This window comes from Miscanthus floridulus, chromosome 2, assembly GCF_019320115.1.
Source record: "Miscanthus floridulus cultivar M001 chromosome 2, ASM1932011v1, whole genome shotgun sequence".
Lineage (NCBI taxonomy): Eukaryota > Viridiplantae > Streptophyta > Magnoliopsida > Poales > Poaceae > Miscanthus > Miscanthus floridulus.
In genome coordinates, this window is record NC_089581.1 from 168878147 (window position 1) to 168895146 (window position 17000).

The 17000-nt window shown below is 46.9% G+C and overlaps 2 protein-coding genes and 1 long non-coding RNA gene across 3 annotated transcripts; 2 read left to right on the forward strand and 1 right to left on the reverse strand.

Annotated features, from left to right (window-relative positions):
- Window positions 1-383: 383 nt before the first annotated feature.
- On the forward strand, window positions 384-3383 carry LOC136540584 (homeobox-leucine zipper protein HOX21-like). The gene is made up of 3 exons (XM_066532586.1): window positions 384-676; window positions 772-1163; window positions 2457-3383. Exons 1-3 carry the CDS (start codon window positions 448-450, stop codon window positions 2892-2894), a joined length of 1059 nt encoding a protein of 352 aa, XP_066388683.1. The 5' UTR covers window positions 384-447; the 3' UTR covers window positions 2895-3383.
- An 8141-nt stretch (window positions 3384-11524) lies between these two features.
- LOC136540585 (uncharacterized) lies at window positions 11525-12208 on the forward strand. Its single transcript, XM_066532588.1, has one exon. It carries the CDS (start codon window positions 11574-11576, stop codon window positions 12123-12125), a length of 552 nt encoding a protein of 183 aa, XP_066388685.1. The 5' UTR covers window positions 11525-11573; the 3' UTR covers window positions 12126-12208.
- A 397-nt stretch (window positions 12209-12605) lies between these two features.
- LOC136540586 (uncharacterized) lies at window positions 12606-15554 on the reverse strand. Its single transcript, XR_010779998.1, has 3 exons — window positions 15418-15554; window positions 12935-13040; window positions 12606-12859 (listed from the first exon to the last, which is right to left on the reverse strand). It is a non-coding gene; the product is annotated as an uncharacterized lncRNA (long non-coding RNA).
- Window positions 15555-17000: the final 1446 nt, after the last annotated feature.

A 17000-nucleotide genomic window follows, 5' to 3' on the forward strand; every position in this document is an offset into this window, starting at 1 on the left:
TCAAGACATATGTCCAGGAATTTTTTATGAAACTAATATAATGTTGATGCATTTTTCTGTAAACTTGGTTACAATTAGAGAAATTTGATTCAGAAGAAGATAAAATGAACTATAATTTTGAACATATGAAGTAATTTTTTCTTGTAAATTCGTATTACCCTTGTACCATTTTCTATAGCAAAAGTGAATGTCGTCGTGTAAGGGACCCCTAGAATTTATTTTGATTTTATTGAAAAGTTTTTTTTAAACATAGTCTCAGTTTTTCTTTTCTTTTTATAACAACCACCACCCCTGCTATAGTTGCATTGCATTTCCTCGCCACTCTCTCTCTCTCAGGCTCTCAGCTAGCTAGCGCTCTCTCTCTCTCTCTCTCTCTCTCTCTCTCTCTCTCTCTCTCTCTCTCTCTCTCTCTCAAATACTGCCCATGCGCCTTGCCCTCCTCCTTGGATGAGGCCAATGGCCAGCAATGGCATGACGTCCTCACCCTCGCCCTTGTTCCCTCCAAACTTCCTCCTCCAAATGCAGCAGACACCCTCCGATCATGACCCCCAAGAACAGCACCACCACCACCACCACCACCACCATGAGCACCACCTCCCTGCGGCTCCTCCCCTTCATCCTCACCACAACCCGTTCCTCCCCTCCTCTCAATGCCCCTCCCTGCAAGACTTCCGAGGTCACGCGCAGATCGATCACTCCAACGACTAATCCGATCGATCCATCCATCCGCTGGTCCTGACATGCGCTGACGCCTGTGGTTGGTTGATGCAGGTATAGCAACAATGCTGGGGAAGCGTCCGATGTACGGCGCGGACGTCGTCGTCGGAGGCGACGAGGTGAACGGCGGCGGCGCGAACGAGGACGAGCTGTCGGACGACGGCTCCCAGGCCGGGGAGAAGAAGCGTCGCCTGAACGTGGAGCAGGTGCGGACGCTGGAGAAGAACTTCGAGCTCGGGAACAAGCTGGAGCCGGAGCGGAAGCTGCAGCTGGCGCGTGCCCTTGGCCTGCAGCCGCGGCAGGTGGCCATCTGGTTCCAGAACCGGCGCGCGCGGTGGAAGACGAAGCAGCTGGAGAAGGACTACGACGCGCTGAAGCGCCAGCTCGACGCCGTCAAGGCCGACAACGACGCCCTCCTCTCCCACAACAAGAAGCTCCAGGCCGAGGTCTGTACCGCACAGTACAATTCGATCATCACCTCATCTATTTGCTGTGTCGACTGATCCTCGCCGGCGCCGTCGCGGCCGCGTCCCGGATCTAGGCTAGAAGCGTGCGTGAACTGTGATCCGCATCGCGATGTTGATCCGGGCGTGGGTCGGTCCATGGCTGGCTTCCCAGCTCAATGATTGGTGGGTGACGGCTCAGCTCAGCTGGGATCCATGTGGGTTTCAGTGCACGCAGCAGAAAAAGGTTGTCTGATGCGTCGCGTCGCGTCGCCCTCGTCGGCTGGCCTTGGGGCGCTGCTGCCTTTTCACCTGCCTTCGCCTCATCGCCTGCGCGCGTACACGTGCTACCACCGCCTGGCCCTTCCCTGCCTGCCTTTGTGGAATCTTGCTGCTGCAACTGCAAAAGGCAGAGAGCCAGAGGGAGTGGCTTTTGGAGAGGTCAGCAGCAGAATATGCAGGCAGAGCTGCGTCGAGTCTTGAGCGAGGAAGATGCTGCGGCTGGCGCAGTCAATGGCTTCATCATGGCCGTTCCGGTCCCGGTCCTCATCTCTCATCTCTGTGCCTCGTCGCAGAGCGTACTCCTATGCATGTGTCTGCGCCATTGCTTTTTAAGCTTTTTCCGTCGGATTTGCACTGCAAATGACGTGCGCAGTGTACTACGTTGCCCAGCTTTTGCCACAATCAGTACTCGTATGATTGGGATCCAAGTGCTTGCAAATGTACTGTACGTACTACTGACTGTTTTTTATCAGACGCTACGACACTCAGTTGGGACCGTGCCGTGCACTATAGTACCAAGAAGCTCGCATCAAGCCTGTACTACCAGCAGCTAGTAGCAAGAATAAGTGTCGCAGCTATAGGGTGGATCACTAGTCCAAGGGTTAAAGTTTAGCCGCTAAAATTTAGTCCTACTGGGTTGTTAGGATCTATGGGCTAAACTTTAGTTCTCTAATCTACAATGACTGATTTTACCCTTATTTAATTATTCATGCACAGCCATGCATTCGAGCGGCAAGGGGTATGGGGCGTCCAGCGCCCGCCCCGAAGGAGTTTAGCCCAGTTTATGGTCTCTTAAGGAGCAAAAAATTTCAGCCATTTGCTCACTTTTAGCCCCTGTTTGATCCCCATAGCAAAAAAAAAAAAAAAGGTTGCAGTGAACCAGTAGTGATCACTGATTAGAGGATCGTCTCTCTGGAACTTTGACATCAACAAATGGCCATTGTATGCTGCATTGTGGTTGGGTCAGAACATTTATACATACTAACAGCCAACAATGGATCGGTTCTGATGCAGATAGTGGCGCTGAAGGGCGGCAGGGAGGCAGGGTCGTCGGAGCTGATCAACCTCAACAAGGAGACGGAGGCGTCCTGCAGCAACCGCAGCGAGAACAGCTCCGAGATCAACCTCGACATCTCGCGCACGCCGGCGTCCGACGGCTCCATGGACCCTCCGCCGCCGATGCACCAGCACCAGCACCACCGCGCCGCGGGTGCCGGCGCCGGCGGCTTGATCCCTTTCTACCCTTCCATTGGCAGCCGCCGTACTGCTGCCGCTGCTGCTGGCGTGGACATCGATCAGCTCCTGCACACCTCCGGCCCCAAGCTGGAGCCGCACGGAAACGGCGGCGTCGTCCAGGGCGCCGTGGAAACCTCCAGCTTCGGCAACCTCCTGTGCGGCGTCGACGAGCCGCCGCCGTTCTGGCCGTGGGCCGACCACCAGCACTTCCATTGATCGTCTCCTCATCTCCATCGTCACAAACAATAATGATTCACAATGGCATGTTGCGATGGCGATCAACGATACAGTGAGGAGAAATACTGGAGGAAACCACCAATTTGGATTAATTCTTGGCGAGTGCAGCAAGGGAAGGACCGAAAGAGAAAGCAAGGTTGTGTATGATCAGCCGGCGAGGTAGCTGCGAGATTATGCGATTATATTTTGGAAATGGATCAGTAGTTGTAGTTGATCATGGTGGGAAGGGGTTGTAAGGGGAATAAGCGGAGAGGCAGTGTAATTTAATTAGGTAGATTTTGGTTTGAGTTTTGATAGTATCTTTATTCTTGTGTCTTCATTTTTTTGTCTTTGCGTTTTTCTTTTCTTTTTGTTGACACATATATAAATTTGTGAACTGTGAGTTGTAAGTTGTATAGGTGCATGTTTTTTTCAAAATTTGCCTGGATCAAGAGCAGTAGAGCAGTAATCTCTCTTTCTCTCTCTCATTGTGTTATTTTGTTTTTTTAGCATGAGCAAGCGTTGTGTTACTTTATTCATTTCTCTAAAAAAACTAAATGTGTGTGGCCGTTGTTCCTTGACATGTGACCAATGATGCAGTTGCAGACAATGTTTCTGAATACATTGGGATAATATATACAAAGGATCATCAAAGGTTACTGAGGTTAATGGTTATTAGTAGTATATACGACCAATGTACTGCACTTGCATGTATAATGAACGCACTGACCTGGAACATTCGATCCATCTACTACCATTCTTACGAACTTGTGGTTAAATAAGCATTACACATGCTGCTGCTGACATGCATGCCATCTTAGTATTACGGTGCAATTAAGGACACTAAATTAAAGGGGAACATAAAAGCATGGGCAACAGCAACACGCCGGGACAGCTACCTGTGTTCCCTTGGACCTTACTAAATTAAAAGCCAACTTGTTTTTTCACAGAGCCCAATCAATCTTATCACATCCTAATCCTATCTCTCTTATAGTCTTATTAAACATGGGCATATATACAACTGTATTGCAGATGCCTAGTAGCTAGCACAAGCTTTAGCATTATTACACCTGATTAAATAGTGAAAAAGAATGTTTATGGCCGGGGGCTGCGTTAGCTTCTATTCTACCTGATTCAGGTTCGATCTCATCTCATGCGCCGTACCCGTACATCATGCATCGGCTCATTCCTGGTAGATACAGTTTGTCCTTGTCGGGCTTCGCTAGATTGCCTTGCCTGCGACCGGAGGAAATGATTGGTGGCATCGGAATTGCAAAGACACAAATTAACGAATCAACTCGAGCAAAAATGCAAGGTGTTATCTGCAAATTTACCCACACTTTTTTTTTGCAAAAATGTCTGCCCCTAGGTAGTATATGGTCGTGCAATTCTAAGGTTGCATTAAAGGTTTAACAAACCAAAGGTAAAATTTGCAATTGCCACGGATGTAAGCTTAAAAAAGAGTCCCTGTTACCGTAGTTTTTTCTCTTTTATTAGCAAAACAAAGAAAGGAAGAGCTTGGATAGCTCGAGTAATTAACATTTGGGCTTTGTTCGGCTGGCTGTAAAGCCGCTGATGCTGATTTATATGGCTGATTTTTTGAGAGAGCAAAATACTGTACTATGGCTTATAAGCCAGCGAATAAGCTGGCTGATAAGACCAGCCGAACACTCCCTTGCATCTGCACGTGAATTAAGCATGTCTAAGTCAGTTGGTTCTTTTGTGGCGGAACTTGTTCAATAGATTAAAGTTTTTGTCTTTGACACGACTGATCATATTTCCCTAAATTTAATAGACTTTTAGTGGTAGACAATGACATATTCGTCGACAATGAGATATCTTTTGGTGACTTTGTTAAATTTGGAATTTGTCGGCTTAATCTTTCGAACATGTCTATTAAGATAGAGTTTGCGTATATTTGTATTCATGGGTATCATGTAATCAGAGAGAAAACAAAAGCTTCTGCACATGATCAATTTTCGTTGGGGGCTCGCAGTGCATTACGGAGTAGTAGAGGAGTAGAGGACTGTGACGGACAGCGATAACAAGAAAAAAAAAAAGGAAAAGGAAAAGGGGGAAAAAATAGAGTGAGTGTACATGGCGTTAAGTGTAGGTCACGTCATAGTCAGGTCCACAATTCGTGGAACAATCCCTTGTGGGTGATCAGCAGCAGCAGCCGTGCGTGGGGCCGTCCGCTACAGGCACAAGAAACCAAAGGACTGTGCCTGGACCCATACCTCTCTGCCGAGATGGGCCCACGTGGTCCGCAGAGACCATGCACGCTTTTCAGTTTTCACAACGTCACTGCAAGTACAGGCACAGAGGTTCTAACCTTTCCCCCTCTTCTTTATTTACAGATAGAAGATGGAAAAAAGTTTACTTAACCCCACCTTTCATACATGATCTATTTCATCCTCAACTATAAAACCGTCTATTTTATCCTTGAACTTTCCAAAACCGTTTATTTTACCCCTTGGGTGGTTTTTGACAGCGGTTTTATTACAGTAACAGCGTGTCTGCTACAGTAACAATGGGTTGCTACAGTACCGGTGTTTCGAATTTTCTCTCCTTTTATTTATTTTCGGTAAATCTTTGAAAAATCACAGTAAATCATAGAAAAATCATAAAATAAAAATCTAATTTTGTTGGACTCCACATGAGTAGATCTACATAGTGAATATATAATACGGTATGCTTTAGTACAAAATTTTTACTGTAGCCTTAGGTTAATTGAAAAATCTAATTTTGTCTATAATTAATTGGAATAATTCATAGCTACAGCTTCTATGGTCCAATTGTGGTGAAATTTTTATGGTACGCTAATTATTATATGCTTAAATTATAGTAAAAATTTCGTACTCATTGGACTATGTATAACTTAGTTATAGATAAATTCTAATTAATTACAGACAAAATTAGATTTTCCAATTAATCTAAAGCTACAAAAAAATTATACTAAAGCATACCGTATTATATATTCACTGTGTAGATCTACTCATGTGGAGTCCAATAAAATTAGATTTTTCATTTTATGATTTTTCTATGATTTTCAAAAATTCACCGAAAATAAATAAAAAAAAAAGAAAATTCAAAACCACCGGCACTGTAGCAAAACCGCTGTCAAAAAACCGTCCAGGGGGTAAAATAGATGGTTTTGGAAAGTTCAGACGGTAAAACAGATGATTTCATAGTTGAGGGGGTGAAGTAGACCAAGTATGAAAGGTGGGGAGTTAAGTAGACTTTTTCCATAGAAGATGCATGGCCATGGCCATGGCCTTGTAGGAGTATCCGTGGACAGAACAGCAAGCAAAACAATTTCACTTTGGCCAGGCCAAATGTTTTGCCTCATATCATGGTCGATTACGATGTAGCAAGTCTGTCCCTAAAAAGAATGCAACTATGGTATACGTGTCAGTAAAAGTGCTTCATGTTTGACTAAGTTTTCAGTAATAGTATTCACATTTATGATACCAAATCAATTTATTATGAAAAATATATTTCGTAATTAATCTAATGATATTTATTTGATATTGTAAATATTTGTATATTTTTTATCTATAATTGATCAAACTTGGTATACTAAAATATATGATACTGCTCTAGAATTGCATTCTTTTGGAGATGGAGGGAGTATATTGGTCTTGGGTAATAGAGCCCCGGGGTCCTTGAGAGGTATCAAGAGTCAAACGTTAAACTAATGGGACGTGCTGGCGCCTAGACATCCGACGCGATAGGATTCCATCGGATAGCCGTTTCCCATGCGCGCCTAGAGAGTCTGCCTCCCATGTGCTAATTCGCCCTGTCCGCACGCGCGTCGCGCCATCGTCGCGTCCGTACGACTCGTTCGCAACCCGCCCCGTCCGCCTCAATTCGACTCGCCCCCATCCACGCACCCCGCCCCATCCATTCGGGCCCGCCAGTCGTGCCCCCGACCGTCGACCCCCCAGTGTGCCACACGCCATGTCCGCCGGCTTACTGCACCCATTCCCCGGTGCCCATGCTATGCCACCATCACTCTCCCCGCCCCTTGCCTCTATGAACAACATGAAACATGTGCAACATGAAACACTTGAATGCAACATACATCTGAAACAGTGGAACATGCACTTGCAACATATGTGTGAAAACATATGCAACATCCAGATAGAACACTTACAACTTGCAACATGAAAACACTTGCTACAACGGAAAACTGGAACACATGAAACATTTGGAACATACTGTTGCAACATATGTGTGAAACATGTGCAACATCCAAATCAAAACGCCTGCAACATACGTCTGGAACAAATGAAACATTTTCAACAAACTTTGCAACATGTCTTTGAAACACTTGCAACATCATCGATCTATATTTACAACATCCATATGAAACAACTGCAACATACCTCAGAACGTCTGAAACACTTGAAACATATATTTGCAACATAGGTGACGGGGCGGGGTTGTGTCGGTCAATTCCGGCCGTCGGCGTGAGAGCTGGCGGCGAGTGGCAGCGCGCGAGCACCACTAGCATCTAGTACCAGCAGCGCACGCGAGCAACAGTGACACCAACACCGGGCTTGGGTCGGCCGGACGGGCGGCGCGCGCCACGAGCGGAGCGAGCACCACCATAACCAGCGCGCGTGACGGGGGGGGGGAGAGGCGCACGCGACGAGGCGCAAGCGAGCAACGACTGATGGGGCACATGGCAGCAGCGAGGGGAGTGCGTATCCATGTCCAGGACCGAGCAGCTGCAAGGCGCTGCAACAGGGGAGGAGGAAGCGGAAGGGATAAGGATGGGTGATTTTTTAATATACTCGTGGGCATAGCGAGCGGCCGAGTAAAAGAGAAAGCTACGAGGCGATGGAGGCCTGCGGGGCATCCGACGATTTGCTCGTGTCAGACGTAAGACACGTAGCATTACCGTAAACCCGACGATTTGCTCGTGTCGGACGTAAGACTCGTAGCATTACCGTAAACTAATATCTTACTCTCTCGTTCTATAGAAAAGAATGGAATTCATTATATAGTACTAAATCCAGCCTTCTTAATTTTGAACGGACCTATAAAAAGAAATCAATAGTTATCATACCAAATAAGTATTATATTTATCATATAATATATTTATGTAGTATATTAAATCTGGGTAAAAAAATATTGGTACTGTTTTCTACAAACTTAGTCAAATTTTAAATATTTGATTAGGAATAGAACAAAACCTTTTCAAGAAGAACTATATGTAGTAGTACCAAACAATCTCATCTGACTAGGTATAATTCAGTGCTGCTTCCGGATAGAATTTGATGTTTCAGACGGTGAAAATGACTTGCACTCTGCAGTAGGGCCATTCGAAACGCCAAATAATCTTCTTGACTGGACCAGCCAAAGAAACCTGTCGTTTTTAATCTGCACCACAACAAACTTCGGTTCATCCAATTATCTGTCATCAGCAAGGTCAGAATGAGTGAGCGAGAACATTCCATAGCCGTATAGTCTTGTAACTGTCCAGTTCTGTTTTTTTTTTGAAGCCTGTCCAGTTCTGAACCTGGTAGACTTAAGAGCACCATGATTTAATTTACTCAGTGTGAAATCCCCTGTAACTACTGTAATTTACATGGACCTCAGGAGGACACGACGTCCTGCATTTTTTTTTCTTACTTCTGAAAATTGTTGGTTGTAGGCTTGTAGCTAGTGCAATACATACTCCGTACACCCAAAAAGAAGGATGTTATGGAACGCGTGTCGATCAAACTTTTTCAACTTTAACTAGGTTTGTATGAAATATGTGTAATATTTATATCTTCAAATAAATTTATTATGAAAATATATTCAACGATCTATCTAACCGTACTAATTATGTATCGTAAATATTAATATTCTTTCATATATAATTAGTTAAAATTTAAAAAAGTTAACTTCTCGATAAGCGAGAATAACTTCTATTTGAAATAGAGGGGAGTTCTTGCTACATCACGGCACATCGAGGAAGAGGAAACCAGAAAAAAGGCAGGAAGGGATAGCAGAGGAGCAGTGGCCAGGTAGGGTCTCCGTGCCGTCCCCTCCAGTCTCCAGATGCGTACTGAGATGCTCTGCTCACGGTGACCCGGTCCCGGTGGATGGGGCTCGGCGACGGCGAGGACGACGAGTAGAGGCTGGCTCAGCAGTGATCAGCTGGTGGTAGGAGTAGGAGTATATTGGTACGTGACTACGTGTACATATGGTCCGTCCAAACTGTTGCATCAGCGTCAATCGGTTCAGTGCCCACTTGAGACGGAGCGTTCGAGCAGCAGGGGCATGCATGCATGCAGCATGGCCACTGGCCAGGGCCCCCCTTCCCTCCTTCCTCCGCTCCATGCCTCCATCTCCATGTGACGGCACAGTGCTTGAGTGGCCACCATGTGTCCTCTCCCATGTCCCAGTTTGCCCGCCCGCCCGGCCGGCCTGACCACCACCATGCTTGCGCGAGGCGAGATCGACCCATGCATTGGCATGGAGATTTACTACCATTCACGTTGCCGGTTTCTCTTCTTGTTTCATCCACCGCATATTCGCAAGGGAAGAAACGGAACACAGCTGGAGGCCAGCGGTTGGCTGCCTGGTTGGCTGTGGTTACGCGACGGCATCCGCACATGAGCCGGCGGCAAAAGTCAGCCCGCCATGGCGTGCTGGACCGTTAAATTATGTGCATGTAGCCAGCGCCGAGTTTTTTAGTCGCGGCGTCGCAGCGGAATGAGAGGGAAACCGGCAGCAGCAGATTCACAGGCATGTGACCGTCGCCAACTGCCCAAGTGCCAACGGGCAACGGACTGCCCAGGCACCGCAACGGCAAGCAGCTAGCGTGGCGCGCATACGCGCGCACACTAGAAAACTCGATCGGCGTCATGTGATACAGGTAGGATTCGATTTTACACCGAACCAACGGATCCTCTCTGTCTCTGACGACTCCTTCCGCCTTCCGGAGCAGTGGCCAACAAAGCTGAGCGTTGTGCTTGTGCCTGCCATCTCGTGCCTGTTCTTGCCCAACTTGTGATCGACGACGACCTCGATCGGTTACTTACCTTCCATATATCCCATGGACCATAGGCCCGCCGGAGGTCCAAATTTCTGCGCGCTTGCGCGGACCTTTCCCCGTGCTTGTGCTTCGCGTCGACCAGGTCCTATTTGGAGCCTCTCCTTTAAACTTTAGAGGTCTAAAAACTTTAGAACACTTTAGCTTAGTTTTGAGACTCTAAAGTTCTAATGTAAGGTGAGCAAAAATTTAGAGCTAACTTTAGACAATATGTTTGGGGACTTTATCTCTAAATTAGAGGAGGAGATCCAAATAGACCCTTACTCCATGCGAGATAAAACTACATCTGAAAGGAGCAACGGCCTAGAGGGAGGACTGGAGGAGGGGTGAATAGGTGAATGGGCCTATTTTTCTGAAATTAACAATCTCAACCGAAACTGTCAGATAGCGGTGTAGTGGCGGTCTGCTAGCAAACGAGCACCGTAGATGCATGGATCCAACGGTTATCGCGAGCCGAGGAAGGAAAGGGGATTGAGAAAACTCAATGATTCTTCCCTTTCTATGAGGGATTGGGAGAAGAATTTGATGGATTGTGAAAAATTATAGGAAAGGGGATTTGTTGGAGCTAAATTTTTTTTATCAAATCCCCTTTATCACTAGTTATAGAGAAAGGGGGTTGAGTTTTTTCAAGCTAGTGGAGGTCCTCTAACCCTGGTACGTGGCCACCTTTGGTGCTACTATCGTCCTCCTACATGCCTAGAAGAAAATTGCATGTACTCCCTCGATCCTCAAATATAGTGTATTTTCATTTGTCATAAGTCAATCCACTTCATGTTTGACTAAAATTATAGAGAAACATATTAACTTGTACTGCAACAAAAAAGAGAAGTATAAAAATACATTCCATAATGTTTCTAATAGAGCTTACATGATGTCAAATATATTATTGTTCTTTTCTATAAATTTTGTTAAATTTAAGATGGGTTGACTTACGATAAATAAAATACGCTATATTTCAGTACGAAAGGAGTAGTGTCCGAGAGAGAAGATACTATATCATCAACTTCATGGACAAAAGAGTGGCAGGTATCTTAGTGAATCATCTCTATCCGATCTCTGTTTTATAATTAATTGGCAAAAGCTTTCCGTTAGAAGAGCAAAATAATGATAACCGTTAGAAGTAACTCAAGCACGTCAGCCTACTCGAGGGAAGGTCACACGCACTCACAAACCTCAAAAGAAAGAGACACAAGGAAACAACTCATCTCTTGAAAACGACCCGGGATCATGGGAGATAATGGCCTGTTCGTTTCGCTGAAATTTAGCTTATGCTAATTTGGTGTGAGAGTAAGTTCCTTGGCTATTTTTTTTGGGGGGTGGGGGGGGGGGGGGGAGCTCCTTGGTTAACTGCTGAACCTGAATCTGGCGGCATAGACAAAGCCCAAGTTTGGAGAGCAAGCCGAAATGGTAAAAGAGAGCAATTAGGCCCAGACCCGTACGTAGGCCTCATGTTTCTAAAAAAAGCAGATAAACTAATGGGCATAAGGAGGTCTACGTGCACCAATCCTGTTGTGCCACGTGTGACAAACCGCGCGCACGATGACCACCAGAAACGAGAAGCCCCACCCGCGCGCGCTTCCAAGTTCCAATCCCTCCACCACCAACCATAGTCCAGAGACAATCCAGCCATGCCGCCTCCGTCCACCGCCGCTTCTGCCGCCGCGGTAGTCTCCTCCATTATCCTCCCGACGCCACCTCCGGTTCTCTCCTTCCATCCCGTACCCCTCCCACAACTCAGGCGCTCAGCCGGCGCTGCTTCCCGGCTCGTCGCGGCGCGTGCCGCCGCCTCGGGGGCGCGCGGCGAAGGCGACGCCGAGACGGTGTTCTTCGACGGCGGCGCCCACTACGGCGACCTGGCGGCGAACCTGCTCCTGGGCCTGACCCTGCTGTGGCTGCCGCTGACGCTGGCGGCCGTGTCCCGCGCTTTCATCCTGCGGTACCGCTTCACCTCCCGGCGCGTGACGGTGGTCTCGGGGCTCTCCGGCGCCGACCGCACCGACTTCCCCTACTCGTCCGTGACGTCCGTGGTGGTCGTGCCGCGGTTCATCGGCGAGTGGGGCGACATCGTCATCACGCTCAAGGACGGCACCAAGGTCGACCTCAGGAGCGTGCCCAGGTTCCGCGAGGTCGCCGACTACTGCCGCTCCATGGCCGCCGCTGAGGGCTCCCTCGTCAACTAGCGTGAGCCTGTGAGGGCCTAGCTGATCGCGACGATCGAGGCTGTTCATAACTGGTTGAATTTAAAAATCTTTGGTTCTGTTTCCTTTGCGTCTGCTGCACTATGAGAAATTAATTAACGGGTCATGAAATGTCTCCAAGTTCCATACGAATCGTTTTGGCAGACACATTCGGCCCAACGAACAATGGCATTGTTGTGATGATTCTGCAATCCCTGAAGCAGATTGCTTTGCAGACAATAGCATGTCAAAGCATAACAGATCATAGCAGCATGGTTTGGTGATTTATTGCACAGCTATGGCATGACGATTGACAACAATCTTGCAAAAGCGATAACAAAGCAGCTCTAAGTTGCAGCATCACGTAAAAGGCACCAATCCGTAGAGGGCAGCACTCCATCACTGCACCTTCAACTCCATCACACTCTTGGCCTTGGGGGCGTAGAGCGAGTACACTACCGCTTGCCGCTTCGCGACCTCTAGCCGCTGCTTCCCCTTCGCGAACGCCGCGGCAGCGGCCGGAGCGTCTGCGAGGGCACGGTTCTCGCGGAAGGCATCCGCGGCGCGGCAGCGTGTGTACTCGCGGATGTTGTAGTCGGAGAACTGCTTCGCCGTGCGGAGAAGGACCGGAAGAGGAAAAGCACCTCTGCCCTCGTTGGGGCCGCCATACTTGCGTGCCAAAAGGCAGCTCTCGATGGGGAGAGCCGGAGCCGGAGAGGCCTGTTGCGAGCTGGTCTCTGTATTTTGTAGTAATGATCACCATGAATAGATGTAGTAATGACCATATATGTGAATTTGAAAGCAGGGATCACCTTTGGAATCACAATATGATCCGTCAGATGTTGTAGCACCTTACCGCGATGTTCGTTTGGAATTTCGATCAATCTGCAGTAAGCGCTACGGCAGAGGGGACCTTGCCTAACATAAAGCCAGAGAATTTATCAAGTGACCATAGTCAGGGAAGAAAAACAAAGCAAATGAGAAACCTGTGAACGGAGGGACCTATTTAGTATTCTGTGCAAGAATGTGGATTCACAATTGATCTACTAAAAAATAATTAAGATCTATATAAAGAAAAACCAATGCACAAAAAGTAACTCTGCCATATTAATGCCAACTTTAAACTTTTTGTGTTGGAATAACTATTTCCATATGCTAAGTTTTCTATTAATTGCATTAAAAAACTTAGCCAGTGCTCAAACAGACTGGAGAGTCTGGCAACAACACTGAAGCAATGGTGGAGTGACAAAATTGGCAGTCCTGACCCCCAGTGATTACATATCATCAACTACGCAACATGGAACATTTTTAAAAGCGCTGCTGTCAGGTTTAGACAACAAAGCCCTCAGCCCATTGCAATCCGTGTTTCTAATCAAGCAGTATGTGGGTTTCCGGCAGCAGGCTATTTTTCAGTCTTCTTAATAGATAAATGACTGTGGATTAAAGGTCAGAGAATAGACAATGCCAGTTCTTGAAATAAAGTATACAAGAGTGACAAAATGAACATTGGATTGTGTTCAAATAAAAACACATGCAGTCATGCAGGTTAAATTAAAAGATAAGCTATCCAGTTTTGATCATATTGAAATAGCTGTCAAGAATAAAAATGACAGGTTTAAGTGGAGTAAACATACTGGATTTCATGCATTTTGTAGGACCTGAGAAATATAACATTTTAAGTTTCTAACATTGTTGACGATAAGGTGTGAACAAGTAAACACTGTCTTACTGATGGAGTAATAATATTCAAATAATTATTTGGGATAACATCTGAGTGGAATAATGCACATGTATCAGCAGAATATTTGAAGAGAAAAAATTGCATAGTTTAACGATTAACGATTCTAGTTAATGTAAATCATACTTCAATCTTATTTTTTTCTTTTCGATAGCACATTGTGAATCACGTCCTCGCAAAGCTTGAGCTCATTGTAAAAAAAAACTCGGCCAGTGGCGTACAGACCGCCCCACGGTATTAGGCGCCTGCCGGACCTGGGCCGTGCGACACTCAAGGCGCACACACACGGTCCACAGGCCAGACCAGACTTGACAGGAGAAGATTCCTAGTCCCCGACCGATAAAACCCCCAAACCCTGACTAAGCTTGAGCTCATTGTAAAAAAAAACTCGGCCAGTGGCGTACAGACCGCCCCACGGTATTAGGCGCCTGCCGGACCTGGGCCGTGCGACACTCAAGGCGCACACACACGGTCCACAGGCCAGACCAGACTTGACAGGAGAAGATTCCTAGTCCCCGACCGAGAAAACCCCCAGACCCTGACTATTGCAGCGAGGGGTGTTTATTTTTTGACCCCAGACTGAAATTCGCCCTAGCCGGGGTTCGAACTCAGGACCAGGGGTGCCGCTGGAGTGACTAGACCAACTGGACTAGCATCCTTTGGCAGCTTGAGCTCATTGTGTCCTCTGCATCTTAAATACATCCACATTTTCCTCAACTGGTGGTATTATCTTATAGCCAATTGTTATAATAACAATCCTAAATAGCATTGACCCCAGTATATCTTATATGGACACCTGGGCAAAGAAAAAAAAGAAGCAACGTGCCCCAAACCTCTACCGAGGGTTCTGTCACTAGCAAATAGGTATGCTAACAAAGCCTATCAAATGGAGTAGAATTCTGAAACAACATGGTGCAAACTAGCTGTGCAGTGAATGACATCTTCAGATAACATTGACCTGCTTAAGCCATCGATTTCTGGCCCGGATGACCTATCCCAAGTACCATACAACTTAAGAACACAAGAGCGATTCAACTCTGCTCAAGCATCTATCATCGATACGCGAATACTGCAATTTCCTAAAAAAACCCGATACGCGGATATGTTTACTGTCTAAAAAATGAAATAAAAAAATAATAATGCAGGTCTGAATTTAAAATTTCACAACAACAAAACATTGCAATTAACTACTTAAGTGTACTATTATTACACCACAGCAGGATTGAAGTCTCCTTAACTCTCAAATATAGTAGTATCAAATTTAGGAAATTAATAAAAGACATTCAGGCTTGAAATTCATGCAGCAGCGAGTTCCTATCACTCATTTGTCTCATTTGTTTCATTGTCATCCACAGCATCAACCTGTGGAGCATCCAAACCAAAAGTCACAGCATACAAGCAATCAAGCAACAAGAAGTCACTAACTGCACTGCAGAAAATAGAATAGATCGAGAATGGGGAGAGGAAGGCGAAGTGGGGAGCAAAGAATTCAAGCAACAAGCGGCCACTAACTGAAGAAGAAGAGCAGATCGAGAACGGGGAAGGGGATTAACTCACGGGAGTTCGCTGGAGCCTGGATCCACGTCGCAGGGGTGGAAACTCGTCGCCGATGGCCAGCGAGCGGAGTTGCGGCATCACCGCGCGGGGATGCGGCGCGAGGTGCGGGCATGTGGGAGTGCAGGCGTCGGGGACAGGGGGACATGTGATTGACTGACTAGGCTGCAACGTACCTATCAGACGACGTATCCAATATTCACGAAAATAACAAAAAAATCTCCTAAAAAAACGAAAATAACAAAAAAAAAAAAAATCGAATACGCGCTGCCAGGGACGTATTCGTGTAACGTAGCGAAGGAAAACAAAGGAAACGAGAAACCAATCAATCATGGAGGGACCTATTTAGTATTCTGTGCGAGAATGAGGATTCACATTTGACCCATTGAAAAATAATTAAATCTATATGTAATGAAAATAGGTGTTTGTTAAATCCAGATAGGGAGAGAAGTGCTGAGGAATATAAGTGCAGTATTAGACCTTTCGAGATTGTACTATGCGACCTCTCAAACTGATCACCACATGTAGTAGATATGAATGCAGAGATACACGCAGATGTTGTTTTGTTATTTCTAATTCAACAAGAGAATCCATAATATGATGGATTGGGAACGTAGGAAATCCAAAGAGTTAAATGCACCAGAGATCCATTAACTTGTGAGGAAGTTTCAGTTGAGTTCATCAATTTTCAAAATGGCTTTTTAGGTCCATAAACTTTTAAAATAGTTCACTGTAATTCATACCTATTTATTTAACCTTAAATTCAAAGCACATTTGTAGAAAACCCCTTCCCACACGCATGCAAGTGCATGCATGGCTCTCTGCGCAGGTGCCCCAGGCGGGATTTTCACCCGGGTGCATGCATGGCTCTCGGCCGCTCTCTTCTCCGCGCTTGGGTACGACGGCGTCTTCAACCCGTACGCCTCCGTCTATCGTCCCTGGGCGGCAGTCTGCGCTCGGCCCGCCGCTGCCCCCGGCTTCGCAGCGCGGTGCGGCAACGCCACCAGCAACGACCCGAACACCTCCGCCGGTGTTATCGGTGCGCGTCGGGGCCCAGTGGCTGGTGCTCCAAACCGTCAGGCGCTTTAGGATGTCGGGACGAACCCGGCGAGCTCGGATTGGTTGGCCTTCCTGCTCGATCAAGACAACGGCGAGCTCAGAGCTCATCTGTGTGTGTTTGCTTTGCTGTTGTTTTGCTTTTGCACGGTGCAGGGAGACAGCTCTGAGGGTGCTTGTCAGGGTGGCGGCGCGGAACTTCCCCGAAGTACTGCAGCAGCTATTCAGGTGCCTAATCGAGGGATGGATGATGGAACAGAGCAAGGGCCCGGAACTGCTTGAGCATTTCTTCGCCACGTTGCCTTACAACTGTTGCTCTATATGTAATGTAGCTACCCACAACAGCCCTAGAGGACGACATACGTATTGCTACTGATGGGGTTTTTCTGATGAACTTCTGTTTAGATTTTCACCCGTGAGCTCGCCGTCCCCCGCTTCCGCGACATGGCCACGTCCTATTTCGGGGGGGGGGGGGGGGTTGAGCGTGATGCTATGCCTGGAGAACGCGACGAAGCATGAGCTCGGCCATG

What these genes read in the sequence shown, in the direction of transcription:
- LOC136540584 (XM_066532586.1), top strand. Translation starts at nt 448, where the DNA reads ATGAGGCCAATGGCCAGCAATGGCATGACGTCCTCACCCTCGCCCTTG. An exon ending in CTCCCTGCAAGACTTCCGAG is followed by an intron (nt 677 to 771) that starts GTCACGCGCAGA and finishes TGGTTGATGCAG; the next exon opens with GTATAGCAACAATGCTGGGG. An exon ending in ACAAGAAGCTCCAGGCCGAG is followed by an intron (nt 1,164 to 2,456) that starts GTCTGTACCGCA and finishes GTTCTGATGCAG; the next exon opens with ATAGTGGCGCTGAAGGGCGG.
- LOC136540585 (XM_066532588.1), top strand. Translation starts at nt 11,574, where the DNA reads ATGCCGCCTCCGTCCACCGCCGCTTCTGCCGCCGCGGTAGTCTCCTCC.